Here is a 16859-nt window from a genome sequence, read left to right on the forward strand (position 1 = left end):
CAGCATTTGTCTCCCCATCCTTCATTTAGCCCCAAAAGTCCTCAGGGGACATCAAATCCTGGTGAAAATGAACAAATAGTGCAGTTTTAGGCCTTAACATATGTAAATTTGAGTTTTGTACTATGCAAAAAAAAAAAAGAAATGACTAAGTCCATCCCACCCACCCCATTTAGCCCCAAAAGTCCCCAAAGCCTTAACATATTTAAATTTGAGTTTAACACTATGCAAAACTGCTAAATAGACATACACAGAAAATTTTGAACAAATATGGCAAAATAATCCCAAAATTGGAGTGTTTTTATTAGCACAACCAGGACTTATCGCGAAGTATAGACAAACAAAATTATATAGAAATCATCAGTTAGTTACAACTTTTCAGAAAGTTTTATAAAAATCCAAGGCATCAATTTTTTTTAAATTTTAGCGATTTTAACCTGAAAGACACCCCTAAGTAGGCAACTAGAGTTTTCCTGGAAAATCCGTTCTGTTACTTTTTTACTCATATCATGTTTAATGTTTGTGCAAAATTTCAAAAAATTCCAAGGTGTAGTTATTGAGAAAAATGCGGACGGACGAATGGACAAGGGTGAATTTACAGGTCCAACCTCCTTTTGTCGGGGGGGATAAAAAAAAAAAAAAAACCTAAACCTAACCCTCCTTTTGTCGGGGAACCAAAAATCTGCAATCAGATGGAGCATATATGCCTGTTTAACTGTGAGTATTATTCAGTTAACAAATTAAAATAAGGATTTTTTAGAAACTTTCAGTTTTCTTACAATATCACATTGTCCCGTGTGACATCTTTGTTGGCACAGATGAACTCCACATGCTAAGTCTTTTCCGCAGGTATCACCACAATTAGGAATGTCTTCAGTACAAGGCAGCTTTACACCTGGAAAAAAATACAACATACCGAAAAATATAATATTATCAATATAATCATAAACAAACTAGCCTTCCATTATCGCGACCTTTAATATCCCCCCACCCCATACACACACCCCTATATCTAAACACAGATTCAAATCCGCATCCCTATTGGGTCTTATTTACATACAATCGAATCTTTTTTTTTTACACAACATCTAATGGAACCTCGTGGTATTAACTCCCTGTGACGAGGAAAACCTGATATTTTCATTGCAAACTTTGCTTTTGTATAAGCTGTATAGAAGTCTCTAGTTACTGGTAACTAGCTGACCAAAACATGCTCATGAATGTGCAGCAACATATTACTACTTATGTAAAAAAACAAATAAAAAGTGTATGTGTGTGTGTATATATATATATATATATATATATATAGATAGAGAGAGAGAGAGAGAGAGAGAGAGAGAGAGTACGTCACTGGATTATTTATCTTCCACCAGACTATCCATTCACGTGAAATCACCTTTTTCTTCACCATATTCCCTCTGCTTAACTTTTTTTGTTTTCAAGTAAGATCTTTGACTTACTTGTTGTTTCATCAAATACTTTTGCATGCAAAATCCGATCCTGCATTTTGCTAATTCCTACCGTCTGATGAGAAGGAAAGTATTTCTTTGAAACTCCGCGGATTAAGGACTATCCATTTATCTAGTGTTTCCTTTTCAGATTAAATATGTTTTTAACTCATTTCAAAGTGTTTTTTTAACAGGTTTTATTAACTTTTTGCTTGTATATATATATATATATATATATATATATATATATATATATATATATATATATATATATATATATATATATATATATATGGAGAGAGAGAATCAATAAAATATGAAACTGATAAAATATATACTAATGAATATAGATTTATTTATTTATTCAATAAGGATGATACGTCAATTAGGAGTGTAGGATAAGTAAAAGTCTTTATACCATGGTATTTCAAAGCCTAATGCTTCTCATCAGAATAGGAGATATGATGCCAAGTAACATGATAGGGATGCTCCTAAAGATAAGTGGAGACCTCCATATAAAAAAAAAATGTAGATATCGCTAGATGTTGCATTCCTATCATGTTACCAAGAATCTTCTCTTCTGGGGCATTAGGCTTCGAAATATAATGGTATAAAGAATTCTACATATCTGACATCTATATTCATTAATATATTTATATTTTTGTTTTATTATTTTCTTTATATTCTAGAAAAGCTCTATAGCAATTTGTGAGCTTTGCGTTGTCCCGATAAGTCTCCTCTTAAAGAATCAACCTTATTCTTATACTTTTAACTCCCCCATATACATATATATATATATATATATATATATATATATACCCACCGCATTTAGCCCCAAAGCCTTCATATTGTTAAAAGGATTTCTTCTGCTACTTAACGTTGTTTTCCAGCTACTATGCTTAGAGTAGTTTACACAACTCGAACCTTTTTCTCTTCTTTTCGTAAAGATGTTTTGCCAACCATTCAAAAGAATTCTGTTGTTTATAAATTTGTTTGTCAGTGTGGAGCTGACTACGTTGGCAAAACATCCCAAAGATTAGAAATGAGAATATCCCAACATATCCCTCGGGATATTCGACTACACCAGGTTTCGAGAACATCCGGGCACTCCCAAGCTCATGAGTCCGCCATTGGTAATCACCTGATGAGTATAAATAGGTGTTCTGATCAATATTCCGATGGGTGGTTTTCTGTTTTATACAGTGCGAGGTCGAACTATCATCTCAATATCATTGAGGCGTTAGTCATTAATAACTCTCGACCTAGCCTGTGTAGACAAAAGATTTTGAAACATCAGTTGGAGATATTTATTGATTTAAAACCACCTGAACAGTGAGATTTTTTTTTTTTTTTTTCTCACTGGTCTTCCAACTGAAACCAAATTCCCTTCTTTCCTCATTCGTTTCTTAGTTTTTAATTTATCATTCTGACGTTTCCTCTTAGAGGGTCAGACGATAAGGCCTTAAGGAAATTTTAATAATTTCACCTGCCCGTTTTTTTTGTTTTTTTGGTATTTAAATTAAATTATGTTTCCTCTGAAATTTCTCCTTCCATTTTGCTGTACCAAGAATTTACTTATATATATATATATATATATTACACTAGCGGGACCTGTGGAAATTCCACAGCGGACTTTATCATATGCAATATATTGATGTTGGCATTTTGGAGACACCCTGATACCATTGTAGATACCATCTTCTGTTAAAGCTGCAAAAATATTTATCTAAGCTAGCAGGGACACCCGGCATAGCCTGGTTGTAAAATACGCTTAAATATATTTTAATTAATGCAGATTTTGTATATATTATTATAGAGTCAATCTGCTATCGATTCTTATATATTATATAGCTGTAATTTAAAAAATAAAAAAGTATATCCATATGACTTGCGTGCATCAGCTGGAATTGAAACCGAAACCAAAACTTATGAAATTTATATAATTTGACTTCTTTCAGCTCCAATTGAAACCAAAACTTATGAGGAATTTTTGGTAAAATTATTTATTACAAGAAATGGAAGGTCATAACAATTAAACGGCAGTCACTTGGAAGAAAAAAGATGTATAACAAGCTATTATATTAATATATATATATATATATATATAGTTTCTTCTGCATAGTTACAGTTATTTCGATTAAAATGGAAATAATATTGATGAATATAAAAGGACATTTTTTTTTTAAATGGTTGTCATTTGAAAAAAATTCAGACACAGATAAAGTATTTTCAGGAAGAAATTAAATCGAATAAAATGTATTTTTTTTTTAACATGTTGCAACAATTCACATGAATAACTAACAAATCAGAATCAGATTCGTTTTGTAGGAAGCAAGCTATCGATGACAAAGAAATTATAAAAATCTGACTTCAATTTATATTTTACAAAAGAAAAAAAAAAAGATGTGTTTCTTGACAACTTATAATCACTAATTAGTTAAATAATAAAATGCAGATTTTAATTTTTGTTGGTGTCATCGTTTTTATTAGTTTGTTTTTTTTATCATTTTTTTTTTTACATAGGCAGCACCACTTATCAAGGCCAAGAGGCTACTTGAGGATAAGGGTTAAAGAGTGTACAGTAGAAATTGGACAATATAGTAATCGTTAATAATGGAAATTCGGTAAATTTGTTAACAATTGGAATGGTTAATCAAAAACTTGTTTACGTTAGACTTGAAGACAACCATATTGTAGTCAGCTGGAAAGCAGGAAAACGGAAGATAATTTCACAGGCATGCAGTTCTAAGAAAGAAGCTTTGTTCATGGAATCTACGTTTAGGTTTAGGCACAGATAAAGAGTGGGGGGAATTAGTGATAGTGTTTTCTGCTAGACGGATGTTTCTTGTGAAAGGGGGACCATAGATTGGAGCTCAGCCGAGCACTTGCCATAAAATAACGATAAAGCAGAGACAAACTCGCAACATCTCTTCTGTGAGAAAGAGGTTGCAGGGAAGAGAAAAGGACATCCTCTATAAGGCTACAAAGTCTATTTTTAATTCTATCAAGGCAGGATAAGTCCTTTCTAACAGCTCCTGCCCAGATGTGGCAACAGTACTCCATCCTTGGACGTATCTGGCTCTTATATAGATAGAGAATTGCATCAGCAGTGAGATATCTACTGGATCGATAGAAGGATCCCACCATTTTTCCAGCGGCCTTGGCAATGGATTTAATGTAGGTGTTCCATTTAAGATCAGGAGTAAAGGTCAAGCCCAGAAGCTTGTCAAAACATGAGGCCTCCCCAAGACGAGAGCCATTCATTTCAATTGATGCCAAATGGGGATCAGAGCGTTGTTGATGTAAAGAGAAAAGCTTGGTTTTAGATGCATTAAAAGTGACCAGCCACTTTTTTCCCCATTGTACCACTCATTGGTTTCTTATACCTCAGATTAAAGTATGATTTTTGTTGTTTTTTCATGCCAACATTGAATTATCATTTTTGATTGTGCCATGTTTAACATCGATATATGATTTTCATTGGTTTGTTATACTTAAGATTGAAACATATTTTTCTTTGATTTCAAAATCAAATGCTAAAGTTCTTCTGGAGTTTTGTTACAAACAGAAACTTGACTGAAGAAAGCAGTACGTATGAATAAACTTTTAATCATCATGTAATTATTTTAAAAAAATCACTATAAAATGACCATATAATTATTTTAAAAAAATCACTATAAAATGACCATATAATTATTGAAAAAAAATCACCATATAATTAACTAAAATCATAGAGATGTTTAAGAAGACTTCCAGTAGGATGGACCACATTGCCACTATCATCATGATGTAACAGCCTATCTTTATGATCACCTGCCAAACAGATGAGTATTGAGTACTATCCATGATTAGATAATCATTTCAATTGATACCAGACGTATCTAAAAAAAATTACTATATAATTATTTAAAAAAAAAAAAAATCACTATATAATAATTTAAAAATCACTATATAATCATTAAAAAAAAAAATCACTATATAATCATTTAAAACAAATCACTATATAATCATTTAAAACAAATCACTATATAATCATTTAAAAAAAAATCACTATATAATCATTTAAAAAAAATCACTATATAATCATTTAAAAAAAATCACTATATAATCATTTAAAAAATCACTATATAATCATTAAAAAAAAATCACTATATAATCATTAAAAAAAAATCACTATATAATCATTTAAAAAATCACTATATAATCATTTAAAAAATCACTATATAATCATTTAAAAAAAATCACTATATAATTATTTAAAAGCATGTTTTTTGTTACTTACTCATCTTGCCACATGGACACTTCCTTGGGCCACTCCGTGGACAAGGACCGCATTTTCCAGCATGACACAACTGTTCACACGTATGGTTACCACAATTCAATAATTTGCTGCAAATCTAAAAAAATTTTAAAAAATTAAATTAAAATTTCACTGATAACACTGAGCAACACTGGAAAAAAATACAGGATATCTGTGGACTATTTTTTATATGCACAATAACATGAAAAATCTATTTCTGTCCTTTTTGTTGAATTAGGTACAGTTTTTTTTTTGAAAGATTGTCAATTTCAGGGATTTTGTGGAGAATGTTAGTGATGAACATGGTGAGGGATTCCATCAGGATATTCAGTGATGGAGAAACATTTTAAAGAAAAATGGAACCCTGGCATGTTGGCAGATTACTATAAAAGCGAGGATGACACTCAACACAAAACGCTTAATGTTGTTTTTCCTGTTTGGATTCTTGAGTGTTGATGTAACCTCAGATCTTCTTCAGATGTATTTTGTCAAACTCAGGAATGTTTGTGCCAAAATTGAAAAATTTGTACTTAAAAAAAAATCAATTGTAAAAGTGATAGTCTTCTGAAAGTCGAAGGTTCAATTCTCAGTGTAGGCGACTGAAAAATGCAATTACAAATTACTTAGGACCTCTATCCAGTCATGGCAGATGGAACGAGAGCATGTTACGCCCATGAAGTAAATAGAGGGTTCCATTCGAAATTCTGTCCAAATTCCTGAGTTCAACAGAAACATTCCCGAATTCAACAAGATACACCTAAAGAAGGTCGGAGGTTACATCAACCGAAATGTTGTGAAAATGACACTAAAGATGAGAACAGTAGTCCGAAGAATCCAAAAAATATGAATAACCAAAAAAATCACATAAATTGATCAAGCAGTTTTATTTTAATTAAGAAAATCAAGTTTAATGGCTAAACGACTAGCGACGGTCTCATGGCGCCATCTTGAAAACATTCTGAAGGAATAAGGTAGATAACTCAATAATTCAAACTTTTGCAAGACTTTAGAAAGCCATTCTTAATACAGCATGTTCCAATAAAATATATACACTCTTTAAATGTCTATAAAATCAACATTTATTATGATAAAAGTTTCATACACCAAAATACTGTGAACAAATATAGAAACAAATTAATTATCGAAAGTGTTCAGGAACAGCTGACAACATTCACTGATTTAATCCAAAACGTTCATAATGAGTTCAGTTGGGATGCTGGGACATCCTCTTTCAAAGGCTGCTTTCAACTCAGTCAAGGTAGCTGTTTTTTTGGTGTTAACGTTGTGTTTAAAATTCCTCCTCACCCTCCAAAAAATCCATGGGGGTTAGATCCACTGATCGTGGATAGTACTCGATACTTACTCTTTGTCCTACCCATCTGTTTGGCAGGTGATCATAAAGATAGGCTGTTACATCATGATGATAGTGGCAATGTGGTCCATCCTACTGGAAGTATTCTTAAACATCTCTTGGAAACGTTGGATCGCATATTCAAGTAGCAAGCTAAGATAATTTAAAGACTGTATACATTTTACTGGGATACTCTGTACGAGGAGGAGACAATGGAAAAACTAAAAATCACTTAAAAATGATTTCCTTTATAAAATTAAACAACTTGATTAATTCAAGTGATTTTTGGAATATGATATTTTTCTTTCCGCTGTGGTTATATGCACATTATACAAATTTTTCTTTCTTTTGTCATGGAGGGAATTCCACATAAACATAAAAATGTAATTATTTAGTTTTTTTCTTTGCGAATAGAAAAATCAAATTATTAGTTGCTATGTTTTTTGTTGTTGTTTTGCACATGCTCCACTTCATGCGTGTGTGTGTGCGACTGCACACAGCTTGTTCTGTGTCTGTGTGTTTGATCTAGACAAAGCGAATTGGTAGGTTCACTATAAATGTGCAACCTACAGCCATGAGTGCATCCTAGCAAAAAGACGGAGCATAACAGATGGTTATGGCTGGAGATGAGGCAATGTTAAATCTTTGCAAAAAGCATGGCTAAAAATTGTGTGTATTATCAAACTAATATACCTGTGGGCATTCGAGATTACAACGAATAAAAACCTCCATGTGAATGTGGGTTGGGATCAATGCATACTATAGTCGATTAGAAGAATTTTCTGTGAGACATTTGCCGGGATTATTTTCTCAGGAATTCTTGCAGATAGGAGGCCCAGTCCATACGATGGAGACAGACGAGTGTTTTCAACCGATGCAAACATTGTCAGACTATTTACACTAGTCTAGGTTTTCGGTGGATAGGAACCCGCCGATAAGGAGGATTTCTTGGTGAGTGTACTGTACAAACTGAAATGCAGAAACCGTCCTTTCACTAATAAAAAAAAAATTCTATTCTGCTGGCGACCATGGTTGTATCAGACTGTTGGAACGAATATAGCAAAGTGGGAGGAGAGGAGTACCTTCACTTAGTAGATTCTGAAACGCAGGCAACTACAAATCATGTGGAACAAATGTGGAAGGAGGCCAAACGGCGCAACAAACAAGAATCTGGAACAAGCCGGGAGCTTTTAGACACCTATCTTTTAGAGTTTATGTGGCAGCAAAAATTTGGTAGCGATACGTTTGTCTTGATATTAACTCGCATCGTTGAAAGCTACCTAGTTGGTAAAGAATTTCCTTACATATCTGCTACCTCTTCTCCATCCACTTTGTCATCATCTGATGCCGTCCAAAAGTATGAGGAAAAAAACATCTTCCTCAGGAAAATTTCCTGGCATTGGATAAAAAAAAAGATTCCAACTACTCCCAGTCGAATCGGCAAAAAAACGCAAAAAAACAAGCCCAACCCACTCACTTTTGTTGTTTCATAAATACTTGAAAAAAATACCCCCCCCACCAAAAAAAAGTTTATTTTAATTTTCCTTCAAAAAAAAAAAAAAAAAAAAAAAAAAAAATCCAACCCACTTTTGTTACTTGAAAAACATAACACCCTCCACCCAAAAAAGTTTGTTTCAATTTTTCATCATAAAAAAAAAATAAATTATCAAAAACATTTGCTTAAAATTATTTATTGGACAAAAAAAAAAAAAAAAAACATTTGATAACACTTATTTATTTGAAAAAAAAAAAAAAAAAAAAAATATTGCTCTAAAATTATTTAGTGGACCCCCCCCCCCAAACACTTTCTTCACACAGTTAATGAAAATTAAAATTTACAGTGAGATTTTTTTTTTTTTCTGTTGATGTTTCTACATTTAAAATTTTACTATTTTCTTTTACGTAGCATTGTTATGATTTCATCGGCAATGCTCGGCATTATCCAGCTGTTGATGTCATGCTATGGAGTAAGCCGAGCGAACGCCGAGTTACATCTGGTTGAAACGACGCATATTTGACTTCATTTACCTTGTCACACTGCCATTGTGGTGTTGCACAGGGCCGAACGCTAACTTTATTTCCACATAAACATTTCTGCTCACTGGTTCTGGTACAGGGAAGACAATTGCCTGAAAATTAAAATTTGGTTCTTCTTCATTATAATAACGAAATTTGAAAATCAAAATATTCAATTTCAAGTAAAACCAATGGTAGCTACTTAGTTGTCATGCCGCAATGATGAAAATATCGAAAAATTACAAAAACAATAAGATAGAAAATTAGTTATTAATGAAAACATTTTTTGAAGACAATTAGAGAAAATTGAATTTTGCAAAAAAAAAAAAACAAAAAAAACTGAAGATCTCAAATCATAAAAGAGGGGTAATTAATTTCTACATCGAGATCATTACCAAGGCTGTGCTAGAAAGTTACTTATGCCTAAAAGTATCCTGTACCTCTACAAAGCCACCATTCGCCCATGTATGGAGTACCACTGTCACATTTGGGCTGGTGCATCTGCTACTAGTCTCTTGCTCCTGGACAGGGTTCAAAAGAGAGTCACCAACCTGATAGGTCCTGAATTGTCATCTAAGCTTCAGTCCTTGTTCTATCGATGAAATGTTGCATCCCTCTCGCCTGTTTTACAAGTATTTTAATGGTGGATGCTCTGGCAAACTACAAGCACTTGTACCCCCTCAACGAAAATACCCTCGACAAACCTGACAAGCAGCGAAATCCCACCCATACACAGAAATCCCTAGATGTAGGAAGGCCTTCTACTTTAATAGCTTCTTCCCCGAAACTGCTAGACTTTGGAATTCTCTTTCGGTTTCCTGCTTCCCCAACTGTACTGACATGCAGAAGTTCAAGTGTAATGTAAACAGACATCTTGCTGCTAAACTCCCTACATAGTACCCCTACAACTTAGATCCCTACATTAAAGTGGCATTGTGCCTTGTTTGGGGTAAAAATGTAATGAAATCTTTGGCCAGTTCAGTAAAACTTAATTTTTGCTTATTGTCTCCAAAAACTATTTTTATTACTAATTAATTTTCGACCTTATCGTTTTTCATAATTTTTAGATATGTTCATCATTGCGACATAATTAAGTAGATAACATTCATTTTCCTTGAAATTCAATATTTTGATTTTTGCTATTATAACGAAAAAGTATCAAAATTTGAAATATTACTAATTACTAGAAACTATGCATTTAAATAACATTCTTTTAACAAAAAATTTTATTTTTGTTTTAGTAAAAAAAACAAAAAAAAAAATAATTGTTCCTGCAACTTGCAGAGTATTATAAACTAGTTGACATGCTGAGTTTCTCAACTTTTCCAGAATTTTATGTCCAAGATTAGAAGTTAAGGAACTTTGTACTGTTTAATCAAGACACAAAAAAATGAGAATATTGAAAAAAGGTTATATCGTACGTATCCATTTTGGACTGAAGTTCTCCGAATAAAAAATTGCACTTAATTTGATTGAGTAGTTTTTTTTGTTTTTTTTTACAGCGGAAAAACATGTTTTCATGACAACGTGTTGAAGGCAGACATTTTTAAATTTTTTTAACACGCCACGGGGAGATAATTTAAAGCGCCGACACTGTCCCCATCTTCAATACTAGTTTTTCTTCCTAAGCATCAAACCTTTTGCTCGGTACCATAAATTGTTTTTTTTGCTGTAAAAAAAAACTACTTGATGAAATTAAGTGAAATTTTTTTTTGGAGAACTTCAATCCATAATGGATACGTACAATTTAAACTTTTGATATTTTCATTTTTTAATGTCTTCATTAATCTGTACAAGTACCGAACTTAAAAATATATTAAATATTTTTCATCCAGTACACATTGTGTGTGAAAGGAAGGAGGCAGAAAGTCATTCTTTGATAAAACAAAAGCGTTCATGAATTGCTTGAAGTCTTAGCCTTCACAGAAAAACTTTCAGAGAGAACTGTCAGAAAAGGAAAAAAATAAAAGGTAAAATAAAAAGATAGAAAAATGAAAGGAAAAAGAGAAATAAAATTCAGCCACAAAGCACAAAAAAAATAAGGAGGTAAGGCCCTAGCGATTCAGCCATTTTTTTTTTATTATTAAAAAAGAAGCAGAGAACTTATATTATGAGATGCTCTAACGATTTAAGCAAAAATTTGATTTTTCTGGATTTAAAAAAAGCAAAGAACTTACACTTCTGAATGTTTTATTTTTCACGCTGATACGATTATAAAAACTTGTACTTACCTTCATGACAAGGCAGCTGACATTGATGCTGATTGCACGGCAACAATCGTTTGCATGGCTGATTACAAGACCACGCTTTATCAGAGCAGCGTCGGATTTGACTCTGAGCACGTTGACAGTAGCACTGGACTTTCACAGTTTTAGGACACGGAGGGCATGGTCCTATATTACAAAATAGATAAAATCAATAACTTTCTTAGAATAATACAAACACAATCAGATAATATCAGAGGCATAATCAACAAATTAAAAGTGAGGCTGTAGTTTAGGTTAGAAATATAGGAGGGCTGTTGTCTATTTGTATGTATGTATGTTTGGCTAAAACTCAAAAATGATAAAACACCCACAAAGTTAATATTTTCTTGATCAGCATTACCCCAGATGAATAATATTTTAAATTTAGAAAAAAAAAAAAAAAAATTCATTGTTTAATCCTAGAGTCATATTCATTTTTCAAGTATGTCCGATTGAACACGACAGAGTTATTCTTTTCTCCAATTTTTCTGGATATCTTTTCCATTCGCCGAGTGGTCTTTTTTATCTCAGCTAGCATATTGTGTAAAATGGCGGCCAAAAGTTGTTGTTCAACCATATTCTACTCAAGCGCTTTCTATTGCTGTGTCTGATTATCATCAGGAGCAATTGTTATTATCGTTTTCCTTCCCTTTTCCTTTGAGGCTTAGTGTATTTATAGGTTTTTTTTTTATTAGTTGTAAAAAAGGTGGGTGCAGGGTTAGGGTTGAATTATTTTTAATTTTGATTTTCTTATTTTATACTTCATTTAGTTTCTTGCTAGTTATTGAATACAGTTAGTGTATTTGTTCCAGTGTTAAATGAGATCCGGTTAAAAAAGGGGCTTTACTTTTTTTGGTAAATTTTTAGATTAGATTAGATTTTTTTGTAAATGACGACTTTTATAGGTTTTCGACTATGCTGAATACGGAAAGCGCATTGAAATTTTGCAGAAATAAGTAGTTATCGAGATATAAAAAGTTGTATTATGCATTGTATTCTTTGGTGGCCATCTTTTTCACGGGCGTGCGCGTACACCATAAACAAATCTACACGCGTAACAAAGATGGCCGCCAAAGAATGCAATGTATAAAACAACTTTTTATATCTCAATAACTACTTATTTCTGCAAGATTTCAATGCAATTTCCGTATTCAGCATAGTCAAAAACCTATAAAAGTTGTCATTTAAAAGAAAATTGTGGAGGTGGACCTAATCTAAAAAAATACCATTTTTTTAATAAGTAGGGATTCTAGTAATTTTAGTCATCGTGTGCAATTGTTAAGGTATTTTAAATGACGACGTTTATAGGTTTTCGACTATGCTGAATACGGAAATCGCATTGAAATTTTGCAGAAATAAGTAGTTATTGAGATATAAAAAGTTGTTTTATACATTGCATTCTTTGGCGGCCATCTTTGTTACGCGTGTAGATTTGTTTATGGTGTACGCGCACGTGCGTGAAAAAGATGGCCGCCAAAGAATACAAGTAAAAGATGATGAAAATCCTAATACAGACAAGGAGTACTACACAAATAAAAGACGATAACAACCTACCAGGGTGACATAATAACAAGCAGGTATGCCCACAAGATGGTTGCAAGTTTTTCCCACATGTCTGTCCACACGAATGAGGCACCATCCATGGATCAAATTCAGGATCTTCGACTTTGCCACAAAAACATGTGTATCGCACTGGGCAATCCTTTTGTTGGTATTCAAATCGGCACTTGGGACTGAAAAAAAAAAAAAAAAAATTTTGCACGGTCGATTATCTTTGTCTCCGTGGACGGATTCAGAATACACATTTATAATAGCATCTGGAAGAAATGCATTTAGCATTACACTGTAACCGACTTCATTTAAACTGACATACCTTTCAAAACAAACATTAATATGTCTCGCGAAAGGGATATATTCGTTTAAAGTAACTAAATGTAATAATACAATGTTCGTGAATGGAAATGTTATTCCTTACTGAAAAGCTTTTGTCATACCTTTTACCCTCCACCCCCACCCATCCTCCAATCGCTCTACCAGTCGGTATTTATGGCTTAACCAGTAAATCACAATCTTGTAAAAAGGAAGAACCCGGATGTACTCATATTCATTACTAGGGCTATGACAACAGCATATTCTTTTCATTGTTTTAACTCTCGAGTGTATATCTGTTGATATCTTATATGCTTTTATATAGAGTGACGTGGTTCTCGGTTGATTAACTGTGTCTACCTATGTCGGATATATACTCGAGAGTCAAAACAATGATAAGGATATTCTGTTGTCATAGCCCTAATCATGACATTGCAAATTGACTTTTTTTTATTAAAAATTCACAAAACATTTACTTATCACAAAATACCAATAAATATAAATACCTCTTAAAAACAAATACTTTCTGCAAATAGAATAAATAAAAAATACTTTCTATAAAAAAAAATAAATACCTTTTACAAACAAATACTTTCTATAAAGAATAAATATCTATTCTCCGAATCTCTCTCCTCCAACCATGAGCACGTGGTGCAATCGGATAAAAAGTGGTTGATTAATTTTAACGCATCCAAAACCAAGCTTTTATCTTTTCACAATAAACGCTCTGATCCCCACTTGGCTCAAATTGATCTGAATGGCTTTCATCTAAAATAGGCTTCCTGTTTTGACAAACTTCTGGGTCTGACCGTTACCCCTGATCTGACATGGAAGACATATCAAATCTGTTGCCAATGTTGCTGCAAAAATGGTTGCATCATTTTACCGCTCCAGAAGATATCTAACTCCTGAAGCAATCTTCTACCTGTATAAGAGTACAATTCATCCTAAAATTGAGCACCATTGCCATATCTGGGAGGGAGCTGTTCAAAGCACCCTGTCCTGTCTCGACAAAGTTCAAAACCAACTTCTAAACTTAGTAGATAATGCCCTTTTTCCTTCTCTGCAACCTCTTTCCCACAGAAGAGACATTGCGAGCCTCTCTCTGTTCTATCATTATTTTCTTGGCAAATGTTTGTTTGAGCTTCAGTCTATGGTCCCCTCCCTGCCAAACTTTCACAAAAAAAAAACAAACAAAAAAAAACCCAGCTACAATGACCATCAACAGTTTCCCCCCACTCACTATCTGAGCTTAAATCTAAATGCAAATTCCGTGAACAAAAATTCTTCCCTAGAACTTCCCGCCTGTGGAATATTGTTCTGCTCGCCTGCTTTCCATCTGACTACAATATGGTCATCTTCAAGTCCAATGTAAACAAGTTTTTGTTGAGCCCTCTTACATAATTCATTTGTACCCCATTTCCACCACTAACTATTAATACGCTGTTGTTTCAATGACTACCATACACTCATTAACTCTTATCTATGAGTGGCTGTCTAGCCTTGACAAGTGGTGACTACCATGTAAAAAAAAAAAAAGTTATGAATAATTTCACTATCAATTATCTTAAAAAAGGCAACCAAATATAGATTGAGAACCTCAATTATGGCAACATTTGAAAAATTATCAGACTGAAATTATTGCATGGAAGTAATTGTTATCAAAGGTAATCAGATGCCAAAATCAAGGTCATGTAAAATGAAAGACTTCATTGGCTACAATATGGGTCAAGTAATAAGTGAACAAAACAAGAGTAGCAACAGAACGGAATTATCACTAACAGTAACCTGGACTTTTTTTTTTTTTTTTTAGATTACTAAAATTAAATCTGTTCTAAGTTAAATCATGACTGATATTTTAAACAAGTTTAGTGACAATTGGTCAAGTGCTGTAGATGCTAGACTACACACAAAACAAACATGGTTAAAAATTTGACCGCATACATAACTTGCTTGCTTGAGGTGGTAAGATTTGTAAATCTAGAAGAAAAGATATTTACCAATACCAAGGAGCTGCTAAGGTACCGCCAGAGGAATTTGGTTTTACATTTTGCTGATGCACGCCTTCGTGAACCCATTTTTGAATACATTGGATATGGAACATACAGAAACATCCAAGACAATTCCAAATCTGCAAGAAAAAAAAAATAACTGTATAATAGAAGAGTTTATTATATTTTTGAAAAAGTGGTGCTAGTTAGAATGCATCCATCTAGCTTAATTTTAATCTTGCACATATGTGGAGAGAGTCCTTTTTTATTTGATAATAGAAGAGTTCATTTTCTTGTTGCCTAGTATAATTCAGGAAAGATAACTTCAATATGGTTCAAGGGAAGTAACTCTTAAATATAGTGAGCTGACACTTGCATATTGTTATATACGGCTTATGCTGCATATACCAATATGCAAGTATATCCTGTACCTCTACAAGGCCACCATTCATCCATGCATGAAATATTGTTGCCACATCTGGGCTGGTGCATCTACCACTAGTCTCTCGCTCTTAAATAGTGTCAAAAAAAAAAAAAAAAAAAAAAAAAAAAAAGAGTTATCGATCGAATCGGTCCCACTTTATCAACAAAGCTCCGGCCCCTGTCCCATCGTCGCATCACTGTGCCTGTTTTACAAATATTTTAATGGAACGTGTTCTGATGACCTCGTTTCACTTGCACCCTCCTTGACATACATATCTCACCCCTTCGCTGTTGACGTCCCTAAATGCTAGAAAGCTTTCTATTCTAATAGTTTCTTTCCTCGAACAGCTAGACTTTTGAATTCCCTTCCTGTTACCTGCTTCCCTAGCTGTGCTGATATGCAGAAAATGTAACATAAATATCTCGTTAATCTTTCCTAGACATGGCCCCAAAAAGTAGCTCCTTATGTCCAAGTAGTGATATTCTTTGTAAGGGATGAGTTAAAAAAAAGTAAGCATACAAATGCAATATATGTGTCACATTGACACATCAGTTCCCATTATATCATCAAAGTTAAGCAATTTTGAGCCTGGCCAATACTAAAATGGGTGACCATTTGGTATTACCAGGTACTATATTACCTGGAGAGGGATGGGTGCCGCCAAGCTATTCTTGCTCACGACATGCTGCATTATTTCATGCAGTGTTCTCACGACCCTGGAGGGTGAAGTGACTTGTCATTCACATGAAGAAACAGATTTTTTTGTTGTACTTCATAATAGAAAAGTTCATTATGTTTTTGAGGAAATAAAACAGGCCAAAATGCATCCAACTTTAAGTCCACAGCTCGAAAGAGGATAATTGTTTTATACTTCATTATAGAAGAGTTCATTCTCTGTTGCCTAGTATAATGCAGGAGAGATAAACTAAATATGGTTCAAGAGAAATAACTCCTAAATATACCGAGCTGACACTAGCATGAAGGCAAGTGAAAGAAGAAATAAAGTTTAAATTTAATGTGTGAAAAGATTTTATGGATAAGAAAACCTGCTACAGTTAACACACAAAGATGCAAAGAGATGTTGTTTATAAAATTTCATGAGAGAGAGAAAAGAAAATATAACTAAATTAATCCTTTACATGGTATAAAGTTAATTTTTTTGTTCACACTACTTTGGCTTTTTTTAATCTTTTGCTGATCAGAATCCGATCGTGTTC

General features: G+C 33.2%; 1 protein-coding gene across 1 annotated transcript in view; it reads right to left on the reverse strand.

The window, feature by feature from the left end:
* LOC145259088 (NF-X1-type zinc finger protein NFXL1-like) overlaps nucleotides 1–16859 on the reverse strand; it is a 72713-nt gene that overhangs the window by 40026 nt on the left and 15828 nt on the right. The window contains exons 5-10 of the mRNA XM_080116731.1: nucleotides 15228–15358; nucleotides 12913–13091; nucleotides 11344–11505; nucleotides 9125–9225; nucleotides 5728–5842; nucleotides 777–892 (exon numbers count right to left, since the gene is read on the reverse strand). Of these exons, the coding sequence (XP_079972857.1) occupies nucleotides 777–892; nucleotides 5728–5842; nucleotides 9125–9225; nucleotides 11344–11505; nucleotides 12913–13091; nucleotides 15228–15358 (804 nt within the window). The remainder of the gene's footprint in view (nucleotides 1–776; nucleotides 893–5727; nucleotides 5843–9124; nucleotides 9226–11343; nucleotides 11506–12912; nucleotides 13092–15227; nucleotides 15359–16859) is intronic.

The sequence above is a fragment of the Euprymna scolopes genome, chromosome 34 (assembly GCF_053919585.1).
Source record: "Euprymna scolopes isolate OS-2025 chromosome 34, ASM5391958v1, whole genome shotgun sequence".
NCBI classification, from domain to species: Eukaryota; Metazoa; Mollusca; class Cephalopoda; order Sepiida; family Sepiolidae; genus Euprymna; species Euprymna scolopes.